At 47.9% G+C, this 27,139-nt stretch overlaps 1 protein-coding gene across 1 annotated transcript; it reads right to left on the reverse strand.

Annotated features, from left to right (window-relative positions):
• Positions 1-486: 486 nt before the first annotated feature.
• On the reverse strand, positions 487-23,776 carry LOC144147006 (protein RCC2 homolog). The gene is made up of 6 exons (XM_077679008.1): positions 23,398-23,776; positions 23,208-23,304; positions 19,834-19,974; positions 16,589-17,091; positions 12,980-13,339; positions 487-2,472 (listed from the first exon to the last, which is right to left on the reverse strand). The coding sequence occupies exons 1-6, from the start codon at positions 23,635-23,637 to the stop codon at positions 2,299-2,301; spliced, it is 1,515 nt and encodes a 504-aa protein (XP_077535134.1). The 5' UTR covers positions 23,638-23,776; the 3' UTR covers positions 487-2,298.
• Between the last annotated feature and the right edge of the window lie 3,363 nt (positions 23,777-27,139).

Genomic DNA, 27,139 nt, shown 5'->3' on the forward strand with positions numbered 1-27,139 from the left:
TGAAAAACCATTCATTCTTCATTTCTCTTTCATTAAGGGGCCATGCAGACAAAATACAAGTTTGTTTTCAGTGCTGTGCAGCTAAAACAAGCATAGGGCATGCAGTACCAACAGCACTATGCATCACTACTTCCATGTTTACACGTACATTCATAACTTCCACTGTTTAGCCCACCGTTCTTACCGTTTGTTTTTTTGTGTGCCACGCGCAAGCATGGACGACATCAAGCGCCCTTCGCAAAACGCGTGCTCACGTTTGGTAAACGGTCGGAGTAACTATGACCTGGTGTTTTTTGTTTACACCGCACAAACTACGGCCAGCAACAACTCCGCTGTCAAAAAAAATATATCATGGCACGGGGGCCCGGACCTTTCGTTCCAAAACTCCCGATTATACTCGTAGGCTACTGAGGTTCAACCACAGAGTTCTTTTAGCACTTCTTCAAAAGAATAGGACAAGGGTTCGAAGAGAAACAGCCACACACTTTGGAAATGACCTTTGCTTTATTATCAAAACATAAAATCTATTGTCCTGAGATCATACAATGAGGTCACGTCGCAATAAACATGATGGGTGGAGGCCAATCGCTTTCCACAGGAAATAATGAGAGGGGGCGTGGGGGGGGGACACTAAAAACTCATGACGCACGCGACATAAACTGATTAAAAAAAGCTCACACTTTATGTACAGCACACGACGGGAAGAAAGATAGGGGGGTGGAAAAAAATCACAAGAAAATGGCAGGAGATTCTCGCACAACCACAGGGCGCAAGGAACCATTGTTGAGGCAAGTGTCCCTTATTGCTCACAGCTTTGGCTTTATGGCCTCCCCGTAACAGCGCAGCAAGAACCGAGGTCTGCAGCTGCCGTCAAAACTCTTCGCTGCACTGCGTACAAAACCGTGGCGGCGACATTGCCAACAGAGCAGCCCCGACACACTCTCGTTCCCAGCCGCCTTACCCTGTCCTGGCAATTGTCTGCAATCTCGTCGCAACCACTCCCTCCGCATTCATCCGGAAGAGGGAACGTGCCTTCGGCGTCCAATCAGAAAAGTCGCAAGAATGTACTCGTCCGATCCTCCACCCCTCGCTACTCCAACGCCGACGACTTTTCGACGGGAAAAAAATACCACGTACCCAACGCAAAAACACGCACCTGCTCTTCAATCAGTCCCTCCTTACTATCTGTCGTATTTACCATGTTTACTAGATTGTAATGCGCGGCCCCCTATTTTCTGGAAAAGAAAGTCTTAAAAATTGCATGTGCATTACCAAACTGCTCTGGTGAGTGCCTGCGTTCAACATTTTAGGAGGACATTTTCCCGAACAATTTATCAAATATTATACAGCCCAAAACATCACAATTGAAATCGCTCGGATGGCACTTCTCTTTGTACAATGCTACCTTGGGGGCTTCCGCATGCGACCTATAAGGGTGCAAACGTCACAGGCTGTTGCAGATCAAATATTGTAGAACTTGCGCAGAAGGCGCTTATCTTAAAAACAAAATGTATCCTTATATCTTTACCGCTTCATCTCGAAAGGAGACTAACTGCATCCAAATTGTATATTACTTCTCAGTTTACACAACACAGCCTATCAAGAAATATGACAAACTGCATCTGCAATTCGACAAGTCAAAAATTCGACAATTCGCATTTATTTTTTAGGCAATCGTTAGTAATTCATGCACTTTGGTATTCTGTGTAACATCTTCTCATCTCGTATTTCAGAGCCTGGATCGCCACATAGCATGAATTTAGCTCGAAAGCAAACGCATCGATCGACCACCTAAAACGCTGCACCACCGCACGCACACTCCCTCTTCCAACACAACACAACACGCAGTGCCGTCCAGCTTCGACAGCACTGCAGCAAACTAACCCGAGCAAACCCTTTTCCCACTCCACCGCGCACAGGACACCATCATCCACGGCAATCCGCACAGGCCGCGACGCCTGTACACCTCGCAGCGACGTAGTAGTACAAAGACAGGAAAAAGAGGGGGCAGGTGGAAACCACACGAGCCAAACCCAGCCGCAGACGAATCCGGGGCCAAAGTGCGGCTAGTTCAAACGCAGTCCCGGGCAACGGCGAGCCAACGGGGAGAGGGCGCGGCAAACGCAACTAAATGCCGGTGCGTGTGTGAGTATTTGCCGCACTGTCTCGTCCGGCGGAATGATTCTCGGCGGCAGCGAAGAGGTCCTCCTCCTCCGCTGCTTTGAACGACGGGGGAAGGGGGGATGCGTGATGTATGCCGGAGGAGGCGTATGTACACGTGAAAAAGGGGGGAGGGGCTTAGGGTTGGTACTCGGGCAAGCGGCGTATGCGGGCGCGCTCTTCTTCGGTGTCGTCGCGCGCGATGAACACGGAGTGGCCCAGGCCGCACGCCACTGTGTGCACGTGGATGCCTTCGAGCAGCCGCACTTCCTGGGGCGTCGTCGACGACTTCTGCCGGCCCTCGCCGTAGCCCTGCACGTAACAACATGTAAAAAGTGTGACTAGGGCTCAAACGCTGGCCAATTCAAATGGGTTGCTTCCTTTACGGGGCAGACTGTTCTTAGAGCTACATTTTCTTATTTAAGCACCAATTTTAATGAAACTGCACAGCATTACAGAGTTTCTTCCGCTTATTTCAAATCTGTAATAACATTTTTTGCAAGTTGATTATTTTTTGAGATAATGAATGATTAACCGCCATTAGTTTGGGGCACAATTACAAAATAACCACTCCATACAGAATGGTGATTACCCTGTTGCCAGGCAGACAAATGACTAAAGAATACAACGTCGGAAGAATTTTTTTTTTTTGATTTAGCTATTTTTGATCATTTTGCAAAACACTAACTTCACTCCTCCCTTGCTCTGCCAGAAATGGCTCAGAGGTGGTGGTAATCAAACACAAAATTAATTTTGCAAAGCCTTCATTTGAAAAATTTATTTCCAGCATTGTATTCTCCACACATTGAGGTATCAAAAGCAAAAAAATTACAGTTGTACCTGCTCTGGGTGCCGAGATATCGGAGGGCGAAACGCTAGCTTCGCGTTGCAAGAAAAGTGCCGTTCCACCATCGAATTCTCTGTGAATTACAATAAAATACGGTGCCTTACGATGAGGAAATTTGCAGACTGATAGAAAAATGGCCATGGATGATGCTGCAAATGCCATTTTTCAGAAAATGATTTTTTGACTCTTTTTCAGCCCCAAAGACCCATGTGCCCTGTCAACGAGCCTAAGCTAAGTTATACCCGTGCTACACGAGCGTTTGGAAGGGCATTTCAGTCGAATGACCTTCGAAATTTCAAATGTCATTCGAACTGGAAGGAGTTTCGCCGATCTACACGGCGATTCTCCAAGGCAGTTGAAAGTTTCCGCATTCGCCCGCCACGTTTTGATGTCGCCACTGCTGCCATGTTTCGTTCTTGGCGAAAATGTAATTTTAGAGTTAAAATGGGAAAAAAAAAGAAATTATTAGAGATCAAAGTGATAACTATCTACAAGCGCGCACAAAACATGCACAAGGCAGCCAGTTGCTTTTTGGTTTTTTTCGCACCGCCGATGTTGAGAGTACCAAGTTACCTCGTACTCGTCGAGCGAATGACAGAGAACGAAAACAAGTGAACAAGTGAAAAATTATGAAGATCTTGCACTTCAAACACAAAGTTTTTGTAGTAAATAATTGGTTTTGTTATTACGGCTTGCCGAAACTGAGCCCGAGGGTACGACCGTTCGTGTTTCAAAGGCCTTTGAGACTCTCAAAGGTCAGTTGTCGTGCTCCTTTGGCTCAAATGCCATTTTAACCAAATGCCTTTGAAAAACGTCGTGTAGCAGCTCAAAGGTGTCATTTGAGTCAAATGACATTCGACTCGAAGGCCTTCGACACGCACGTGTAGCATGGGTATTATACTCAGGCGCACAGTGGAAGGCTACATCAGACGGCCGATTCCTGACCAAGCTGCTTTGGTAACTTATTGGCGCAATGGAAGTTTCGGAGGGTCTCGCTTGCGACAGGAAGCAATGCTGTCGTGCTTTCATCAGCTAGTTACCCAATGACCTAGATCAGGGGTTCTCAAGCATGTTGGTCCCAGGGAACCCTGCTAAGTTCCGTTAAGGGGGGACGTGGCTTTCAAAATCAACTTTTTTATTTCTGAGTGGATTTTGATGAAAATTGGTACAGCAACTGGAAATGCTTCTGTGATAACACCATAAAAATTTCAAGATAATATTTTGATAACTTTTTTATTTATTAAATTTTCTTTCTGTTCCGCTTGTACCGAGCTTGAGCGACTTATAAAACACGATAGAAAACTTGTTCGAAGTGCTTTGCATTCCCAAATGAATGGGCGAGGTCGTGACAGTTTTAGAATTTTTTTTTTACAAAACAATATTTTTTAGTTTTCATTTTTTTAGAGGTTAATGTGCAACAGGCATGTCGAATGTGAACGACTATTTGAATAAAAAAGTCACAAAAAACAAATCTGGAAAACCAAAAGTGTCACGACCTGAACTGTTCATCAAGGAATGTAATGCAAGAAACGGAATCAAAATAGACCCAGTGGTCACGAAGAAATCCCTGGTACAAGCGACATAGGTGGCAAAAAAAACTGTTTTGAGAAAACGGCTTCCGAAGTTGCAACATAGGTTTCACTTATCAAAAGTCGCCACGGTTGCAGCCTTTCATGTCCTTTTGAACATGGGGCTTCTGGAAGGCCTTGCCTTGAAATTGGAGTGCCTTTTGCAGCCTTTCTCTTTCCAGAAAACATAATTTTCAGCTCCTCCGTGAAGAGTACATACCCCCTTTGCAAACCAAACGGAGGGGAAGATGGGTTTCAATGGGCTTTCAATGCAAAGTAGGTTAGCTGGTTGGCTGTATCGCACTGGACAACCTCCTTTTGCAGTGTTGTCACCATGGCAACAAGTTAAACATTTTTTTTTACTTAAATTTGAACATTTTTGGCTTTCTTTTATGTTTTATCTTGCCTGGCACAGCAACTTAGTACTCATACGTGCAGGTGTTCATTGCCAAAAGTTTGCAGACCACAAGGATGAAAATGAGCTACTTTGAAGCTTGGTAGAGTATTCTGCATAACTCCCAACTTCAATGCAAGAGCATATTTTTTTACTACTTTTGACATTCAAGGCATCCAATATTTCTCGCAGCAAAGCCAGTATGCCCTAAGCAATGGTATCAATAATTTCACCAAGAAATCACTGTTAAATGCTGCGACAGTAACGTACATTTTTAATGTAGAGAACATATTTTTATTCCTATATTACTAACTCAAACCTGTTTGCATGAAAATTACAAGTGCACGGGAAACGTAGCGCAAGAAAGGCGATATGGCACGCGCGCATCGCAGCGCACGCTTACCGCGACATATCGAGCTTTGATTATACCTGATATGGCTGGTCAGGTCGCTTTTAAGATTAAATCTAACGTCGCAGGCATTAATTAGAACTACTGGCGTTCAATCGTAACCGGTTGCCCAGTCATGTGATGCTCCAATGCGCGTCGGCTATGCCGTGCGCGCCGCAGCGTTTGACGCGTCGACCGTTTCTTTCTCAAGGCTAGCGAGCCCACGGTCAAAACACAGCAATAACTAAGCGTGTAAACATCGCAAATAAGACTAAAAGTTCACTTCACGAACCGCTATCGCAAGCGCGCACACCGCGTCACCCTCCAAGGTCTGGCGACGGTAGAGTCACGCGCACCACGAAGCGTTCGATGACCTCCGCTTTTAGAGCCACACAACTTCCCGTAATCTGGCTCGTTATCTCTGGCATTCCCATCGCGATAACGTGCGTGTTGAATACCACAGATTGAACAGAAACTCGGCCGAGCGAAGCGGCGAAAATGAACTCAATCCGCTCGCTACGCAGCTCAGGCGGCCGCCATCTTGCGTTGCGCCCGCGACATCCAATCAGGAGGGTCGTCCCGACCGGAGGACCAATAGCGCTTCAGCATCTATTTCTAGCTTCGTTTGTGCGTCGTTTCTTTTCTGCCGTTTGTGCGTTTGTGAATGAACGAAGATACAAGAGACGAGCGGAACCGGAAAGACGATCGCTCGGCCGATCTAACCATATCAAAATGGCCGCGCCCGGTGGCACCGTTGCGGAGATAGAGTGCTCCAAAAATTGCCGTTTTTTCGCCCTTTTGCGCTGATAGTTTGTCACCGCGCCTGACAAAAGTATTTTTTTATGCCACTTTGCGACGCTTTTCAGCGTAAAAACTTTGCAGACGCACAGAATAGGAAACATAGAAGCCGAATATGTGGGTTTCAAAAAAACGATGTTTTGGTCATTTTTCCGAAGTTGAAAGCCGCGTCCCCCCTTAAGTGCCAAGGAACCCCCCTCCCGCCATTTTTCATTCCGTTCATGCTACATTAACGTGCAATGAATTCAAAAGCAAGCAATGGTATCGTTTTTTTTCCCCTTGACTTTATGCAAATGCGTACTCTAGCGGCACCTATCTCCAAACAGGAAAAATGCGCATGGGGGTAATATAAGACCGAGATTCAAGTGCAATAGTTTAACCACGTGGCCCGTTTTGGGAGTCTGGCTGGCTACAAGCTGCTGGCGAGATTTATTGCGCAGCTCGCGAGTTTCTGTTATGCGCCGAGATGTGCTTACTGACACTCGGGCGTGAGTAATGGAGGTTCCTTAGATCGATCGCACCTCAAGTTCACCATATAAGACTTTGCGACTGCGGAACCAGGGAAAATTTATCAGTGGCTCGCGGAACCTTGAGGAGGGGCCTGCGGAACCCCTAGGTTCCGCGGAACCCACTTTGAGAAACCATGACCTAGATCAATTGCTTTTTGAGGTGGCATAAATCATAAAATCCTAGCTTGAACGAAATTGAAATCGCAGTGAGACCGTTTACAACATAACTAGGGGTGTGCAAATACCGAATCAGATATCGAACCGAATTAGTAAAAAAGGAGACATATATCGAATTGAATATTTTTTTTACGGGTCTTGATTTTCCACGGGTTTCTGTGCAAAAACAAAAGCTACTGCGTATGTTCGAAAGTCATGACATTCTTTTAATGACTCAAACAATTAACTTTTAAACTCTCATTCGCAGCAGTCCTGTCGCCAAATGGCTATGAGACGTTACTTCAGGAATCTGGTGCGGGCACGTTACGCATTCGAAGAACAACTTCGAATGAAGTACAGAGTTGCTGTACTGCAATCATAGGCAACGACTAGATAGCGCCTCCTAGCCCGAAAGCGAGCACGTTGCAGGCACAAATAATATTACACCAAAACACGGCAGAACCACCATCACGGACCGCATAAGGGCTGCTTGCTATGGTACCACGACCAGGGAACGAGCCACTCTTTTGGAAGCCTGAGACGAACATCAAGGTTATTAACTCTTTCCTTACGGCGCCATAGGCCATCGGACATGGAGTTCCGATGATTTCAAACGTCCCGCAAAAGCTAAAACCGGCGCCTGGCAGACAACTAACGCCATCTGGCATATTTATTAACAACTCATTTTTCGATTTTATTATGTTTTGTTGATATTTCGCATGCAGAGACCGCGCCAAGAGTGAAATTTGAACCCGCGATAGTGGCGAGTTGTGTGAAAATGGCGTCCGCTGTATTTGGGCTGCATTTATAAACAAAACGGGCTTCCTATCTGACGACTGCGGCTTTACACATTGATGTGAAGGGTCTGGACAACGTATGGTGGGGATATTATGCCAAATGCACCGCGTGATATCGCGTTGTTACCTTCATGATAGCCTGGCACTCCTGTCAGATTAACACTACTGAGCGATGTGCGACCCTTCTCAAGAGCGCTGGATTTTTTTTTTCTGTTTTTTTTTTACCACTAAAGTGAAAAGGATTTTGTGTCAGAACACAAAAAAATGTGCTTGGATGCACGACCGACTTACACTCGAGTGGCTTCGAGGAGTGGCACAGCCGTCAGTTCCGCTTGGTTGACGGGCCCACAAAAATACAAAACTTGGTGTACAGCGTTGATATATATATTGAATCATAGCCAAGAAATGTAGGAACAATTTTTATATCTTAGAATTCCTAAAATAATTTTTAGGCTCATTACAATCGCCTATATACGTTGCGTGTATACTTTTTGTGCATTTTTTTCTGATTATTTGACTAATAAACTAAGTAATTGTACCTTTCACAAAACTGTTGTTATGTGTTTGTAAGAGCAATATATAAGCTACAATTCCATGCATAGCAATGCTAAATGTGTCCACTAGCTCAAGAGAAATAGTTTTGTGGAAGCACTCAAAATCGGCCGCTTTTCTGCCGTAACGAAATAGTTAAAGGAGCCATGAAGAGAAAATGCAAGTTGGTTTTATTCGAAAGATTTCGTGTTTTATAGTGCCCCCAGCGCTTGTCCGGATACAAACGGTGCTTTATTCACTGAGAAATTAAACAATTTAGGTTAAAATTTTGATTTTCCCGCTCAATCGGGCGTTTGCGTGGTCCCAAATGACATCACAGAAACCGACCGCTCTACAGCCTAGAGTACCTTCATTCACACATCCGCCGTACAGGGTAGAGACACGTATACGCTGGCGCCGCCATTTTCGGTTGCTCGCTCGCCGCCGGGGCAAGTCATTGTGTCAAACCGCGCTAAAATTATCGCCGCAACGCGGTTTACTGAAGAAGTTTGAATCATATTGTCTGTTTCGCGTTGCTAAGTCTCGTGGGAAACGAAAAGAATAACGCGTTGAGCCCGTTGGCCCAATTGCGGCGGCACGGGACCGTTCAAAGGTTGTCTCCACCCTGTACAGCGGTGTTGGTTTGTTCCCGCGTTTCTTTACGTTCCGTAACCTAGATGGCGCCACCATACCGTGGCAAGCGTTTGGTTTGTTTTTGCCCGCATTTAAACCTGACTTGTTTTTGTTCTGGGAGAAAATATTCGTTCCCTAAAACAGTGCTCGCTCGACAAATGGGATCACGTAAGACACCGTTGCTTGCGTCAATCGGCCAGTGTCGTCTGAGACAACCCCAAGCCGCGTAGTGCTGTGCAGCTAAATCAAGCATGCTGTGCGCAGTACGAACAGCAGAACGCATCAGTACTTCTATGTTTACATGTGCTTTCGTAACTTCCACTGTTTGTCCCATGATTCTTATTGCTTTGTAAAGAATGTGCCCTAAATTTAAGCGCAAATTGCTCGTTCGTCTAGTTTGTAAGCTCTACCTAATTTGCGTCTGCTTCTGCCAGTCTCCGCCAATCGCAGAGCTTAGCTCATGTGACATCATAGGTTCTGTTGCGGGAAATGAGCTGGTGGGTCGCATGACCATTCCCGTTTTTCCTAATTATGTAGCTTATTTGAGCGAAGTTTACGTTAAAAGTGGTGTCAGTATGATTCTAACGAGACAATTTTTTGAATGAACCAAACTTGTGTTTTCTCTTCATGGCTCCTTTAAGCAGAGGGATGGTTTGTACCTCTCACTAACCACTGACTGATTAACGCTGACCGCTCATCTGTTCAACAAAGGAGTCGTAAAACTATCGTCCCCTGCAGTCTAGAATGTAAACAAAAAAAAATGCAATAAACATACACCTAGTGCACGCCAAAAAAAAAAAAAAAAAAAAAAACCGCCAGACCCTCTTTGGTGTCAAAAACAACAAAAACGACGGCGATTGCTTTCCTGGAAGCTGCCGTAACATGGAAACATCCAGTCACGGAATTCAAAATGGCAGCGGCCTAGTCGACAGCATGGACGAAAGACTTTATCGATACAAATCGCGATTGCGATCGCTGCGTGATAAAATTTACGGCCTCTACAGGGCGCGCTCGTCAAAACCGCAATTTGGATGAAGCTTGCCGAGTAGACAGGAAATGAGGAGACGGTGTAGCAGCAGTGCATTAGCGCGTGCCGAAATTTCTTACTTTCGTATAGTTGGGCACATTCAGAAAATCTACTAGACTGTTCGAAAAAATCAAATACTAGTAGGAATTTGATTCACTAATCAAATTATTTGCGGAGGCTACGTATTTCCACAATTCTAACACAACCCCTATTGTAACGCACAGGTAAGTCTTCTCATGAAAATTTAAAAAATAACTTAAAAAGTAATTTAAAGATAAATATGGGCAACAGCCGGTTAAGGTATGCCCATCAAAGAATGGGCATACCAAAGTTTACTTGCGTGATGTTGCCGGCTTGTTTAGGATTGGACTGAGTTGGACATTGGGAGGAGTTTGTATGCATCGAAGCTGGGCGCTTTGAACCTAATTTTGGTTTCGCGCCCAACTGTAACGCGCACATAAATTTGAAGGCTGCATTTAGGGAAAAGAGGTGCGCGTTAGAAAAGTGCAAATACGGTACTACAGTCAAACCCGACTATACCAAACCCGCTTACATCTAATTATCTTTTACATCGAACTATTTCTCGGCCCAGTACATTTACAGTGAGAATATAGAGCGAAAACTACGCTAATATTGAACAAAAAAAGCAGCAACAACTGATACTGAACAACATCAAATGCCGCAGAAGTGCCCCCCCCGCAAGTTGGCTTTCCCTTGGTGCAGAGGGGAAATTCTGCCGGCACACCTTTCAAAGCCGGCACACCTTTCGACAACAACTGAACAACATCAAATGCCGCAGAAGTGCCCCCGCAAGTTGGCTTTCCCTTGGTGCAGAACAGAAATTCTGCCGGCACACCTTTCAAAGTGGTTTTGCTCGGCCACTCATGGGCAGCGGTCAGCTGTCCTCTCCCTCACCTCGCTTTCCTATTTTGACTGCGCCATCGTGCCGTGTCGGGCGAGCCGTTGACACCCCCCCTTGCAATAAATGATTCTGGCCTGCCCGCCATGCCTTTTTTTTTTCGTTCGTTTTGTTTGCGTTGTTCGCGCTTTGAGGGCGTTTCAGGGAGTGTAGCTCCGGGTGGCGAGCGCTAGTGTCACCAAATAAAGGCTTATTTAGTGGTTCTTGATTTGATTTGATTGTATGGTTTAACGCGCCGACGCAACGCAGGCGATGAGGCGCGCCGTAGTGGAGGTCTCCGGATCAATTTTGACCACCCGGGGATCTTTAATGTGCGCCGAAATCTCGTACACACGGGCGTTTTTGCTTTTCGCCTCCATCTGAAAAGCGGCTGCCGCGGCCGGGAATCGAACCCACGACCTCGTGCTCAGCAGCACAACGCCTTAGCCACTGAGCCACCGCGGCGGGTAAGTGGTTCTAGCTAGTGCGAAGCGGCCAAATTTGCCTTTCACTGTGAAGCTGGCAATCGTAAATCAAGTCGAACTTGGTGAGAAGTCGGACGTCCCGTCAAGCACGAGATTCCCGAGAACACCTTGTAGAAGTAGGTTTCTGGGTAGGTGTTACCAAAGAAACCCCCCGAAATTGCTTCAAATCTGCCGGCTTGTGTGTGCAGGTGATGACTGAAAATCATCAGTGCAACGAAGCCACCACCGGTGTCTTGCCGAAGTGAGGAGCGAGCTGTCGAAATTTATGGACGCCGTTGTCGGATTAACGGTCGGCGCGTTTGTGAGTGTGGATGATGATTATGGGAGAGTTTGTAAGACTATATCGCCAGCATCGTACCGAGCGCAACCGAAAGCGGGCACAACACGGAAAGCAACAACGATCCTTTGCCCACAACCTCCGAAGTGATTGGTGCACTCGTGCTAGTCCGGCGCTTCTTCGAAAATGTGACAGATTGCGGCCTCACCTGTTCCGACCCTTTAGATAAGTGTGGAGAAGTGCGTACTGTTTCGGGCAGCGAGGTTGTCCAAGCAGGATATACAGGACTATTTCGTGCGAAAAGAAGGCAGTTTCACCCATAAAGTGTCTTTATAAATGCTATGTGCTTTTACGATGTCCAATTCCTTAGTTTATATTGAATTATTCCCTGTACCGAACTTCTAGGTGTTTTTTGAGTTTGATATAACCGGGTTTGACTGTATTTGAATCGTATTCAAATATTTGAGTATTCGCACACCCCTAAGCATAACTGCTTACAGGGTTCTGGTACAGACAACTCATGGAATGGAGACTTGCTGCCTCCAGAGGTGATTGATTGATTGACTGACTGACTAATTTTAGGGTTTAACGCGGCGACGCGACGCAGGCGATGAGGCGCGCTGTAGCGGAGGGCTCTGGATTAATTCTGACCACCTGGGGATCTTTAACGTGCGCCGAAATCTCGTACACACGGGCATTTTTGCTTTTCGCTCCATCAGAACTCCAGAGGTGTGCCAAGGGAACTGGGGAGGTTGCATTTATCATGCGAATCTGAACAGAGGCCATTGCTTATCAACACAACTTTCTGTTAGAAACTCCTCGCAACATAGCAGCTTGCTACTTCCACAGCAGCAAAAAGGAAAAGGATGCTAACACCTCAGGTACTAGAGCTGTTCGGTGGACCCCTGAAGAAAACTGGTACTGTGCTTCAGGCAACTGAGTTTGAAGTGTTATGGTAGGTGAACCAGTGGTCAAAGAAACCTGCATTATATCTGGTCCCGCACAGTAAGCAACTGCATTGCGAACAGTCCACACTGCAATTCGCACTTGATTCCAGATGACGTAATTTCATCATTTGCACACCTTTAGAAAAGAAAGCGACCTAAATGTGACAACATAGCATCCTGTTCCATCCGAGACCCTTTGAGACAGACTGTGCCCTAGGTCAAATGTTGGGCCAGAAATGCTGTTGCTGCCATAGTCACCACCTAATTTTTTATCGGCTTGCTGCCCGCCACATGCATTTCAAAAAAGGGTTTCTCAACGAATTCGCATCCAAGGAATACCGGCAACCAGAATGTGCTGCCAATGCATGCTCCTTGTCACTTTGTCGTACTCCTAGGGCGAATGTTTTACCTGATTGGGTGGTGCTTACTGGCTCTAAGCCAGTAGCACCAGCCATGGCCGACTGCTAGGGAGCTTTTAGAGCCAGTGGCACCACACACCAATCAGGTAAAACGTTCACCTTTTCACACACCCCCCCCCCACCCCCTTCCCACCGTCTCTCTCACCAGCTCGCCGTAGGTGGGGTGGGGGCCCCAGGAGATGACGCTCTCGTCGGCGAGCACGACGATGCTCTTGTTGGAGCAGCCGATGCCGCGCACGTGCCAGCCGGTGAGGTCCTGGATGGGCTTGGGGTACATGGTGGCCTCGCCCCCGTGGTTGTTCATGCCCCAGAAGTAGAGCACGCCCAGCTCGCTCAGGGCCATGCTGAAGGTGCCGCCCGCGTGGATGGAGCAGAGGCCCCGGTTGGGCCCGTCAAAGGCCTTGATCAGCCGCGGCACCATCTCGTCCTTGGGCTCGTTGTGGCCCAGCCGGCCGTAGCCGCCAAAGCCCCACGAGAAGCACCGCTTGCGCTCGTCCAGCGCTATCTGCACCGCGTGAATAGAACGCACGCACGGGTCACTTCGACGTCGGGGTGTGAACTGGTAAAGATAAGCCTTTATTTAATATGCACACAGCTGTAGTCCACGTAGAAACAAAGCGTAGTCAACAGCGCAAAAGAACGGGACGCCGCGACAGCTACTGGCGTAAATGTGACCACAGTTCCTGCTTGTCGATTGCAGGTATAACATTATTAGTCGACGACATGCAAATGACGACAAACCTTTTCTCTGGGCCCACAAACGTAAACATGAACCTGCTGTGCAAAGAATCACAGCAGGGACACGGGTCTTGTTAGGTGTGCCTACAGCATGAATGGACATCTCTTTTTTTTATAGTATGTCTGCTGAAGTAGACGTTCATGATGATGGGCAGGTGCAGACAAACACCGATATTTGGAATCTGAGAGAAATTAAAAAAAAAATACCTCACCAACCAGTAAATTAACAAAGATCCCCGTTCTGAGTTGTCACCCCTGGGAAACCTTGAAGTCATTTGTCCCTCATGGTCTTCTTGCCCTTCCAAGCACACTGGAACCCCCTAAACTTCGCTGCGAAGCCCAGGTTGTTCCTGTTTTTGAAGCCCGCAGAGGTCATAGCTAACTAGATGACAACACCAGATACCATGAAGAGGCAAGTTAAACCCAACGTTCATTCAGTCATGCATGCTACGCAAGGTATGTCCACAACACTACAACGTTGCAAACGGTGCACCCAAGCTGAATTGCACATGCTAGGCGAGATGCGCCTACAACACAAAAACAGCGCAACAAGTGACGTTCAAGCTACCCTGTAGCACTCATGGTGCATGAGGCATTCTGAACAGTGCGAGGTGCAAAAGATGTTCACTCTGACTGTCTAACAAAAGCAAAAAAAAAAAAAAAAAAACGAAATAAAGGAAAAGTGCTTGGCCGTAAAGACAACAGGCACCCCCACCACCAGTTTCATTTCTAGCTCTCTACCTTTCCCTAGCACATTTTTTGTGGCCGAATTTTTCAGTGGTCACGCAATGCTGCACGCCAAGCAACCACCGATGCGGCGAGTGTCTTTGGGAAAAGCGCATCACCCAGGGGCTCAGCGTAGGCATGCCACATATTCAACAGAAAGCGAAAATACGATTCTGATAAGAGCATACGACATCCCGCAGTTTCACAAAGGATTTTCAAGAGATAATTTGTTGCATTTAACATACAGTGTAGACCATTCATAATCTAACAGCTAGCTTATAGCGCAGGACCGAATATAACGCGGGTTTTCCTCGTCATCGGTAGGCCTCCCACAGAACTGAATGCGTAAGCATACTGCTTATAATACGGTTGCTCGAAGCACCACTGCGCTTTTTTGGCGCGTCCACTGATCGACCAGTGCAGCTGGGGCATCGTTTTGGGGTCACAAGAAAGGCAGTGCCCGCTCCCTGCTCTCCTGTAACTTCGACATAGGAAAAAAAAAAAAAAGGCACCCTTTAGCTTGCGTTTTTTGTTTGCACTCAGATGAAAACTACAACCGCCCTTGCTCTCGGCACAGCTGTGAAGATAGCTCCTCCCCCCCAGGCGCAGTAAGTTGTTGCGATTAGAACCTTGAGCAGATAAGCAACCACCCTTTTCCTTTTCGAACACCTGGAGATAGTGAGCCAAGCGACACTGGAGGTTTCCACCACCTGCACGTTGCGCAAATCGTGCGGATGGAAAAAAAAAAAGAGATCTGGCTTGCGTTCTTATCTCGTCTGCTGGCATAAGCTGGGCTTCTGCCCTGTACGTGACATCTGTTCTTCTAGACGCTAAGAAACAGATATCTCAAAACATAAACGCAAAGTATAAGTTAAAAAGCCACGCTCGCGGTGGCCGTGCAGCAGCATCTGATGCGATAAAAAAAACAAAATAAAGACTGTACCTCTGTTTTTAATAGGCATTCGTTTAAGTGATGATAAACAAAGAATGCTTAAAAAGCAGCTTGCAATATGGTTGGATTCGCGCTTGATTTGTTTATAGTGCAGATTTTCACGGCTCCCGCAAGATACGTTATAAGCGGTCTACACTGCAGTAAATGACAAAATTCCAAGTTCAACTGTATGCACTCTCAGTGTGTCCACATCATTACACATGCTTATTAGATGGTCACGAGCAAAGGCAGTAACAGTAACTGAACCTCGTGACAAACATGCCTCGAAAAGCCAAGACGTCTACCTAGATGCTCTGAACAGCCCAGAACATGGTACGAGCAAGCCACATCATGCAAATCCCACGAACAGTGCCCCTTGAAGTTGCAGCATTGCTCCTACTGAATTGCATTATGCCTTTCCAGCTACAACATGGCACAGATTAACGGTGGTGGTAGGCCTCTTCAGGATAAAAAAAAAACATGGGCACTAGGCAAGAGACTCCCGTCGAAAACAGGGACTACGGATTGGTGAATGATGGTTACGGTGCCTAGAAATGTGTCGGATTTGAGTAAATGCCACCGCATGTGGCAACAATGCCTTTGGCAGGGACAAAAATACTACTTTACATTATATACACGTTTACACTGACACCACTTCCCAGTACCCCATTGTTCGCTCTTGCAATAATGGGTGCACATCTTTCCCCTCGTCAAGCTCCCAACATGACCAGAACGCAGTTGTCACTTGGAACTGCTGAACCCGCTTTTTGCAGGCAAATTGGAGTTTGATGGGTCACTTTTTCTAGCCAGGCACACATGTGAAGATATACAATTTAGGCCCACAACATGTTAGGCCTGTGTAAGCCCACATTTACGTACACACAGACACCGATAAGCAACCAGTTCTGGGCGGAGCTTTCATCATTACAGCAAGGGATGCATCTAAAAAGCATAAGGCTAAGTACGATACCTTGGGGGCAACACTGAGATACAAATGCTCACCAACCCAGCCATCCTCACTGCAGACGGACGTAGCACTTCGACTAAATACTCCACACCAAATGAAAAACTCGGCTGCCACATCCCGCGGGGCAATAAACATTGCGGGAGCTATGCTATCGCAACTTCTTTGAACATCCAAGAACTAAGCTGCCAACAAGAGGTAGTGGCTGCAAACAGCCAGGCAGGCAACGAACAGCAGTTCTCCCAGACAGGCCGACAGAAGTAACATTTATCGCAAAAGATGGCATTAGGCAGCATGGGAAAAAGGAGGGTAGAAAGTGAGCTTATTACGCATGGATACGTCTAACAAGTAGCCCCCCCCCCAAAAAAGACTTTGGCAGTGCCCCTGCCACGCACCGTGTGGTTGAGCCCCGAGGCAACGTCGACGATGCGGACGTCGTCGACGGGCACGACGTGCCCCTCGCGGCTGCGGTCGATGAAGACCTGGACACGGCGGGGCACGAGCTCGCACTTGAACTGCAGCTTGTTGGAGGTGACGAAGTAGCGGCCGTCCGTGTTGTGGCCCAGCTGGCCGTACTCGGGGCAGCCGAAGGTGTACGCGTGGCCCCGGCAGTCCACCAGCACCGAGAACTCGCCGCCGCACGAGACGCGCACCGCGGGCCGCAGCTTGAAGGCCACCCGGGTGGGCACGTGCACCGAGGCGTTCTGCGAGCCCACCCCGCACTGGCCCATCTTGTTGTCCCCGCAGCCGAAGACGGAGCCGTGGTCCGTGAGGAACAGCGTGTGCGACCGGCCGCACGCCGCCCCGACCACCAGGTGGTCCTTGAGCGTCTCCACCAGAGCGGGCACGTCGCGCCGCTTCAGGTCGCACTGGCCCAGCTGGCCTTTGTCGTTGCGGCCTGGGGCAGAAAGGTCAAGGGGCGTTGTGATTACCAAGATCAAGGAAGCGAGACTGACCCCAAGTGCACCAAAGCATTCTAGCCTACGCCATTGCACCAGCCAGCTATTATGTCCAGTTGAAGGAAAAGGCAACCTCCCTAAAGGACAAGCGACCCATCACAGTCTGCATTATCCTAACGTGCTCTTTTCCCACAAATTTTTTTTCCTAATGGCGCTCAGAGTTTTCCATCTACCCACTACTTATCGTTTCTGCCCCAAGAAGCCATCCTGAACGAATGGTTCGCTTGGATGGTTCACTTGTTGCTGTTTCCAGTACTCCATATCATTGGTCTGACCCGGCTCTACGTGCACGGAGATAACTTTGCACAAGACGAAGTTCGTGTTTTCGCAAACACACCTGCTTAACAGTGTGCTTGGTAAACAATGTTTACTGCCATCGTACTTGGGAGATCCTAACCGTTCAACAAGATATGCAACTGTAACCAGAGGTTCAAAAGAAGGAGCAAGGCACAACACTGTAAGAAAATGCAGCTGTCTCAAAGAGCTCCCACTGGGAGGTCGGACACTCTAAGGAAACTAATTCAGGGGCTCCACAGGTCAATGCAAGGCTAAAGGCCAACTGCCCTCAAATTTCTCTTTGCCTAAATTTGATCCAAATAAGTTGTTTATTCTCTAGAAATCACCATGGCAAAGTTATAAGCCCGATACCCACATAGCACAATAAGTGCAAGCATTATCTCTGCACCAGACGATGTTGGCACCTGGCGGAGAGTCTCCAGAACAAGTTCCGAGTGGCCAGTGATGGAGAAGAGGAACCTGTCTAGTGGAGCTCGCGCCTCTTCAGCGACTGACACGAAGCACTGCCGGGAAGAGTGATGTGTTCACCGGGAGCTTCTCTGCTACACAGCCACACTGTACCCGCTGTCAGCACCCAGTCTTACAACTAACCGCAAAAGTAACAATATTCGCAGTTTTTTTAACACAATAAAACAGACTAGAAGGGTACAAACCGTACGAGCAGTTGCAGCACTTCTGGAGCTAGCAAATCTGTTTTTTAATTGAATATTTGTACTCATTAAAAATAGTGCGAACAGCGCGCTTACCTGCACATTTATCATTCCTACTGCATTTGTCACCGAAAAAAGGATTTATAATAAATCCTTGAGCACTTACACATCCCCGTGCCATATTTGCTGTTTGGGCTGGCCCGACGCCACGTCCACCCCTTCAACCTTCGAAAAGTTTGACGACCTAACTAGAGTTGTTCTACGCGCGGGTGTAAACATTTGTGTGAATTTTCCCTCACTCGTTAAGTGAACCAAAATCAGCCTTGCTCGTGGTAACAAATACATCCGCACAAAGATCGGCCATCGTCTCCGCGAAGTGCAAAAGCTAACAAAGCTGCTCCTCTTCTGTACGAAAAACTGTCTTTTTTTTTTTAAACCATGAAATGAAGTATTAACTTTCATAGAGCGTATATATAGATTTAATTCACCTCAAAGTAAAATGTTAACTGCACATGCCCCTGGTGAAAGTAACAAAAACACAATGACAGATGGGCAAGTTTTTTTTTTCAGTTTTACAACATCATTTAGCTTTGAAAGCTGACGTACTACTGTTTCAACCCGATTTTGCACGTCGTTCCTCAATGTGCACCTATAGTAGTGCAACTAGCTACAGTAGCTCCCGCCATTTCCCACCCGTTGCAGATGTCTACCCAGTAATAACTCACAAGCTCAAGAGACGACAGGCATTGCTCATAACTCACCTTACTGCAGGATCTCTCATCAAGGGTGATCGGTACCAGTTGCATACAACAAATCAAGGGGCATCCTACAAGCCCCCCAAACAGCAGTGTTCAGCGACTAGCATGAAGCAAGGGAATTTTGAAATTAGTAGCTGCAGACGTGTTTGTGGACTTTGTCCGCAAATACGATAATGGAAAGGCTGCACCAGAGCTACCGCTCAAGCAACACGTCACATACTATGTAGACAGAAAAAGCACATACTAGTTAGCATGTAGAATACACTGACTGCAAGGGGAAAGTCACAATTCACTGATAAAATTCAGTTGTTAGAGTCCGCTCATCTTTGTTTTTTCTTCCTTGTCCTTGTATGTTTTGCGCAGTCGCTGCCGTGGAAGGCTTAGTGTTACTGCGTAGGAGCTTCACAACACAACGTGCACTGCTGCGAAGCTGCACTAAAGGAAGAACCGTACGTATAATCTGCACCTCTAGTTTCCCACTGATATTTTCATACTTAGTGCGGGTTATACGCGCGAAAATACGGTAGCTGCTTGCTGCACGTGGGTGTAGTTTTACCACACCAACATTTGATTGGCAACAACCACAATGTCAGTCCTGAGCAGGGCTGTTTCTTCTTCCTTACATCATCCCCCCCCCTCACTCCCCTTGTTAAAACCTTCTCCACGAGTCCTGAGCCCCGCAATCATCTCAAAAACAAACGAACAAGAGGAGTCGAAACGCAACAAGCATTCTTCCCATAATCCCTCTCTTCTGCCACCCAACCCTCTAGCGCTAGTGCAAACCAGCATGTATTCAGTCGCCTAAAGAACTAACCCAGCTTGCTACTCTTCAGCCAAAGCCTCATCGCACAAATGGACGTTCACTTCGGACAGCTTGTCAGCTTTGCCCAGCGCAGCCCTACCCAATGGTAGCAAAACAGATTTAGCCTCACGCTTGGCAACCATCGCACAACAGAAAGCGCAAGATAAGCCGTACCCCAGGTGTAGGCCTGGCCCTCCTCGGTCAGCAGGACCGTGTGGCAGGCAGAGCAGCCCGAGAAGACCGCCTTGACCCGGTGCGGCCACGCCAGCCGGTGGGGGCCCCACAGGTTCTTCTCCGTCAAGCCCCCAGAGCCCCCTGCATGGTGCGATGATCAAGGAGGGGATGGGGGACGGGAATTTGGCAAACAGCTTCACAGCAGCAACACGGAAACTGCGCGCCTAAACACCACGACTTGTGCAGGGAGAACGCATCAACACACAGACTTGCGCCCTTTCTGGAGCGAGATTGCAATGATGCGAGTGAACACTAACATGAAGTCACCTTATTCTACAACCAACAAATCCTCAAGTTCATTATTTGTGCGCCTGTATTTTATTTTGCCACAGCAGTACATCCGCGCTATGCACACCCTCTTCACCATTACGCTGTAGTCGAGGGTATTTTAGACAAAGCCAACGAGCAGCGGGCTCATTAACAACACAGGGTTAGCTCTATGTCAAAGCATAACAACAATATCCGTGTTCTTTAAAGCCAACGACAGGAAACACACAATTTGGAGAGAAGCTGAAACTTGTGTAGGTGTGGCAAAAGTCCCTTAGCGTAAGCCGTGGCTGACAACGCAAAGACTGTGCTTGCAAATTTCAGGAGAGTGTTACGATCTCTCAGCTCAGCCAAAACATGAAGGAAAGATTGCTGAACTTTGTATATTCGCGGTTTTTAGTGTTTTCACATCATTCAAGGTGTTTGACTATGCCGTAACCGCCGTACCCAATTCTAAGTCCTTCAGTGCTGCCTTGTCCCATTCCTGTTCTCGGAAGGTGTTTGTTTTGTTTGAATGAGCCGGTCAAACCAAAGGATACTAAGCTCGAAATGGCATATTCTGAGCCGGATTTCCCAGCAATACATTCACAAGGCCCATGCGCACATAAGAAACACATTTGTAAAAGCCCATTTCCTTGCAACAAGCACCTGTCAGCAACAATAAAAGGTTGTCTGCACTTAATATTGTCTTGGAACTCCTTTTTCGCTTCTCGATGCTTTAATACCCCTTAAATTGTTTTAAGTACACTACTTTTCTTACACCAAAGACGTACGTTAAGATCTCAAAGCTATCCACACACTTCAGAAATAACCACCCTGATGTAACTAAGAGCTAACAAGCTTTTTTTCCTTAGTTTATCTGTACTCAAAACAACAGGGTCCAGAGAAAGCAAGAAGGCAAAGCATCTAGTTAAATGTTTGGCATGCAGTAGTGGGAGGCACCACTTGTCCGATGCTTCCCGTGCCAATCCATCGCTTCCTTAAACAGGGTGCACGAAAATCTAAACTGCATTGAAGGCCACCAGCCTCCCTCGTCGGCCTTATGGGGAACCAAGAGAACTACCAGCTTTATGATCAGCCCACGAGAGGCAAGAGGAGCAAATTGGGTTCCTGCAGCACTGCAGTACTCCCTAATTTATCTCACCATTTAAAATCGAACAGCCAGTACAGTGAGCGAATGAGTTTTTTTTTTTTTTCTCTTTTGGCCAAGAACACTCTAAATAGAATATGTCCTGCGATTAAAAAAGGAACAGGTAAAAAGGCCAAAGAGGTGGCTACAGGGTTAAACATGTGATTTAGTCTTTCCAATTTAGTTTTGTGGATAGGATGCCCCTCCCATGCAGTCCTACTTACATGGGACAAACACTACAAAGCGCGAGTATTCGCATAACATTGCCACTCACTCAGCAAGTGCCCCTTTACCATCTGTTGATGCACAAGGTGACCTCACTTCGGCCTTTCGCAACAATGCAACCTTGTTCGGGAAGCTGATTCAGAAATGAGGGAGCTCGCATGCAGTTAACTCTCGATAATTTGAAGTCATTTGAGTTTTTGGCTAATTGGAAGTGATGTTCATGTCCCGGCGATTTTACATGCAATTCAATAGAAGAAATTGCTCTATATTCGTGACCAAAACCTGTTATATCGGTTAATTGGAAGTTATTTTGAATAGAAAGCATCGAGGTGACGGTCATCTCTAGATAAAACGAAAAATTTTTAAGTGTCAAAACACGTGTTGTGGTTTATTAACAACATGCTTTCTGTTTAATTGAAAAAGTTTCGGTTAATTCGGAGTTTTTTGTGATCCCCGAGGACTTCGTGTTAACGGGAGTTGCCTGTGTACAAAAGCAGGCAAGTGCGAGCATTAGCCCACTGACTCCTTCCCTACTTGATGCAGCATTTATGTAGCTAGATTAAGTTGCTCTGTTGCACTGTGAGCCTGAGTAGCTGCCTTTTTCTGTGATTTGTTCTTCATGTAAGCAAGATAGCTATATATTCGTCACTTGAAGTTCAGCGCTCGCCCTGCCTTCTCTGTTCTTAGTCCTCTATTTGCTACTGCTAATATGTCGGACTAGTTGGTGTAGGCCACCAGCCTCCCTCGTCGGCCTTATAGAGAACCAAGAGAACTATCGGTTATTAACTATTAAGTTAATAACTAGGGTTATCGGTTATCACACCAACTAGCCCGATTTTCAACACAGCACATCCCCCGCGTGCTTGGAAACTTCCATCATTACGGCCATCGTGTACAACTTGACCAAAGCCAGCTAAAGCCCAGAGAATTTGACACCATATGCCTTGCTAGACTTATTCGCGTTCTTTTTCTCATCATTCCACAGCTAGTTCCAACATGCATTCGTAGACAAACCTCAGTAAAACATTTGCCCATACCTACTTCACCTCTTCTCGGCGTCTTACCACAAGGACCTCTTCTAATTTTTCTGCATAACAGTCCAAAGCAGACCCTTATGCTTCCCAGAATAGATAAAGTACCGGGTGCAAGAAAGGCAGAAAATGCTGCCGCTGCAGCGAAAACGATGCGATTACAGTAAAAAAAAATGTTCTTTCCACTGATTCAACAGCTCTCCACTAACTGAACAGGACTAACAGCAAATTGCTCTGCAATCCGCGCGCAGACTTCACGCCGATCGGTCACTCGGTAGCTGCGACAGCACAACAGCAGGTTCTACGGTCGCCTGCGCGTGGGCCGGCGACGGGAGCGTCTCCCGACGACTACAACTCGATGTCGCAACGCTGTGCGCGCAACAATACCCTTTCGTGCCCGCCTACGTTAGCCCGGTGCCAATTTTTCCCCCGAGAAACGCGGCCGCTGGCGCAGCGCTGTTCTCCGTGCCCATTTGACAGCTACGCGCGAGACTGCACGTGCAAGTCCGCGCGGCGCTCAAGAGAGACGCGTCACCGGACACCGCGCTTTTGAGCGACCCCCACAACAACGGTGCCGAACGGCTCCCCAGCTTCTATTGTGTTCGCCGGGCCGCCCCGAATGGCCGGCCGCTCCGAAAAGGTGCGCGTCCAGGGCCACTCACCGGCCGCCTTCTTGTCTTTGGGTCTGCGGCCGATGGTGTCCCAGTTGGTGCCTCCCGAGAAGAGCAGCGTGCCGGCGTCGCCCGTCGCCTCGACGCGCTGCGCGGTCAGTCAAGAGGTGCCGTCAACAGAGAACGCCGCCGACAACCGTAGCAGCGGTGGATGCAGAACAAAAGAGAGAGATAGACTCACGAAGCCGCGCTGTTTGGAGCCCTTGTCGCCGGCGGACGCGTCGTCGGGCCGCTCACCGTCGTCCTCGGCACCGCCGTCCGGCGGCGTGCTGCTGCCGCCGTTGGGCCGCGCGTCCGACTCTTCGCCATTGTCCGCCGGCTGCTGCTGCTCTTGCTCGCTGGCCGCCGGTGTTGCCGAGGTCTCCTCCTCGTCGCCGTCCTCTTCGAGCCGGGGCCTCTTGGCGTCCGCCTCTCCGTCCATGCCGCTTCTCGGTCGGGGAAGACGATGTTCTGCAAGAGATCGAGCACCGCTGGAATCGCCGAGCAGCTGCTGGTGTAGTGTAGCGGGCTGCGGCTGCTGTTGCGCTGCTCTCTCGCACACCGGAGAGGACGCGATGAGCTCGCTGCGGCGGCCGTTGGAAATAGGCGACGCGCGGGTGGCCAGCTCTTTTTCGCGCACACAGCGTCCCCCGTCGGCGCGACTCCGAAGAAACTGCAGACGACGCGAAGCATTGGCCGTGTTCGACATTTTGTTCTGTGAAGTCCAAAATATTGTAGTTGGGTCAAGCAGGTTTGAGAGTCTGTTTGCCGATCTGTTGTTTTGAACCTGTCGTACATTACAAATGCGAGAAAAAAATATAATCCGAGAAACCCGCCGTTGTAGTGTTAGATGCGCGACCATGGAGGAAAGAAAAGGTTTGCGCGACGTTATTTGGCGTGACAGAGTTGACTCTGGAAGTTTCGAACTACATACACGAAAGATTTGCAGGGTTATCGCTCCCGTTTTTCTTTTAATATGGGTACATCTCCACAGGAACTTGCTGTAACATCTCCATGTTCGAGCGAAATACTTGAACTGTATGCGCAGTGCGAATGCATGTTTTGATATCCACACTGTACCCAAAATGTCCAGGCAGTTTAAATAAAACTATATGAATTTTTAACCGGAAAGAAATACCACGTCAGTACTGTTTCTGGGAACAATTTTGCCTCAAAATAAGCTAGCACGAACAGGAGGAGTTTACGGCGGTGGCAAGAACAATTCAGAACAGGAAAGAAAACGCCGGACGAGAAGAGGGTCTGACTAGACTTATTCTAGTTCACTCTAGTCTGACGTAGCAAGGAGGAGCGCTCGACCGCTCTCTCGTGGCCGATCGCGGAGGCCACGGCTCACTGCGAGCAGTTAGGTTCTCCTAAATCAGATGGATCTGAAGCAGCACTCGCCACTAATGGCCTTCGAGTGCATGCCGGCCAGTTTGGGCACGTTCCGCTTCAGAGTGTGTCATTTGCGAGAGTGTTGATGGAGGGGCGATATTTCGAAACGCGGAAGGTACTAAGAAAAAACTTAAAAACAGCGCAGTCGCTGAGACAAAGGGGACATGCGTAGAATGAGCGCTAAAATATGATTCCCAACCAACTGGCCCAAATCTACCCCTGTCATATGGACCGCAAAAGGCCAAATGTCATGGACCGCAACTACGCAATGACCGTCTGTGTTCAATTGAGACATGCTTGATCCTCGAGGTGAGCGCAAGTAATGCGCTAAACTGCTGGAGGAAACACGCTTGCACAACTAAATAGATTAGAACGTACGTTCTCAGTTTGGGGCGCCTGACAGCGTCGGGTATACCTTGCGAGAGCCGACATCGCCAACACAAGCATATCTCGCGCGAAACATTTCATCTTGCAGTAGTTGCACGTTGCAGTGGTTTCGCAATTGCATTTTCAGTGTAGACCAACACAGCGTCACAACCTTGGGGCTGCCACAAAACTTATAGGCCACGAAACGAAGTACAAGTTTGGGGAACTTTGCTTTGTCACGGTAACAATGGCACTAATCCGATCTCTAACTTCAGACAATAGTGAAGATACAATTGGACCTCGTTATAACGAACACTGATATAGCGAATTATCGGCTATATCGAACTACACACGAACTTTGGTTCATGACGCTTCATTCCAATGACACTTATCCTTTTAAACGAAACCGAAACTATGAGAGCCGCGCGTACTATCGCATTTTACGAATAAATATCTGACCAGTAGGCTGAGAAGCTACTTGGAAAAACTCCTGGCGTCCGAAACTGCAGAAGTAGAAAAGGCCCCTTTGTTCGTGGACGCTGTGGAAGACTCCATTCTGCTCAGTGCTGTGAATAGCCACCGGACAAAGATCACTTGTCCTTCCCCGAAAAAATAGGAACGCAGGCCTGTTTTGTAAAATGAGCCTTGTTCTGGTGTAATTTCCCGTTTCGTGCTCTGGTTCATTGAGCTTTGAAATGCCGCAAGGAGAAACGTAAGGGCTACCTTGTTTATAGTATGTGCGAAGATTAAAATAATGCCTTTTTGTATCAAGAATTTTTTGCGCGAGCCAGCTAAGCGATTGGTTTGAACCAATTTTTAGCTTTACTATATACTCCAACAATTATAATCACAGATTCGAAAACGGACATTTAAAATTTCGCCGGTGGGTAAAATTTTCCTGGTGGCATCCAAAAACCTCTTCGAAAATCCCCCGACTTCTCCGGTCGAACTCATTGGGGCGCACACTGGTCTGGGAGGGAACGAGGCGGCCTACAGCACGAGGACTTAATTACCATCCATGCCTAGCTTCACCCCCTAACATGGTACCCGATCCGCTCGGGACCGACTCACGACCGGACATTGTCGTGCACTACCGCCTCGCCCGCCGTTATCCTCCCGCCTATCCAGGGGTGAGCAACTATCAGGAACGGCGGCGTCCTGCAAATGAATACCCCTTGCCGGGCAGTACTGCATCGCACCTACCCCACCCAGTATCCCTCACCGCATTGCCTCCTTTGTGGAACCCCCGCCCCACTTATACACTGTATATGGCATGCCCCAAGATCCCACCCCGTATGTAATAAAAATATGATGAGCAGTGGGGGCGTGCGCTGGGCAGCTCGGAATTGGACGTGCAAACACTCCTGGTCACAAGGGCTGCCACCGTCGCCGCCAGACTTCAACCGGCGGCCACCACGCCCCGTTAGAACATGACTCAATAAATGCGTTTCTCTCATCTCCCTCTCGCTCAGTGTCAGAAGACCCCCCGAAATTTTCTGAGTTGTGCTAATTCCTCCACCTTTTTAGAATTTTTTTTAGATGCGACGCATCTCTTGCTCTGAGGCATGTCCCTCCTGCGTCGGCATTGTCCGGCGTCCGCACGCCAGCTGCGCATGCGCGACTCTCCTCCCGTCTTCTCTCCGACAGCTGTGCGCGCAACGCTCTCACTCCGCCTCATTATCATAAACAACAGCTGTGTGCGCACGCTTCGCTCCGCTCCCGTCGCGCAAGCGTGCGCATGCGCGACTCTCCGCCGTTGTCTCCTCTCCTTGAGGCGCTGTGAATATAAAGCGGGTATCGCGCTGCGGCGGTTCAGTCAGCGCTCGCTCTCGTTCGACTTCGCGTCACTTTGCTTGACGACTGCGTGCTTGACTTGATTCTTCCGATGAAGACGTGATGGAAGCGACGGTCCCTTCATGAAAAGTAAAATTACGCCACCTTCCCGCGTATGAGAACACCCGCATGTGATGGAATGCATCATACGCGTTCACAACACGTTTCACCCGATTTAGAGAATTAACCCAATGGAAACGCCAATTGAACCCCCCGATGCGTCGCATCACACCAGGGTTCCCTCGCGGGAAGATGGGCGTAATTTTTTCGTCCATGCTATTTGCACGCTGCATCCACATAATAAAATAGAGAAACGAAAATAGAATAAGCACACAAAAGTAAGGCATTGT

The sequence above is a fragment of the Haemaphysalis longicornis genome, unplaced genomic scaffold (assembly GCF_048455015.1).
Source record: "Haemaphysalis longicornis isolate Haplotype H1 unplaced genomic scaffold, Haemaphysalis longicornis Haplotype H1 scaffold_7, whole genome shotgun sequence".
NCBI lineage: Eukaryota > Metazoa > Arthropoda > Arachnida > Ixodida > Ixodidae > Haemaphysalis > Haemaphysalis longicornis.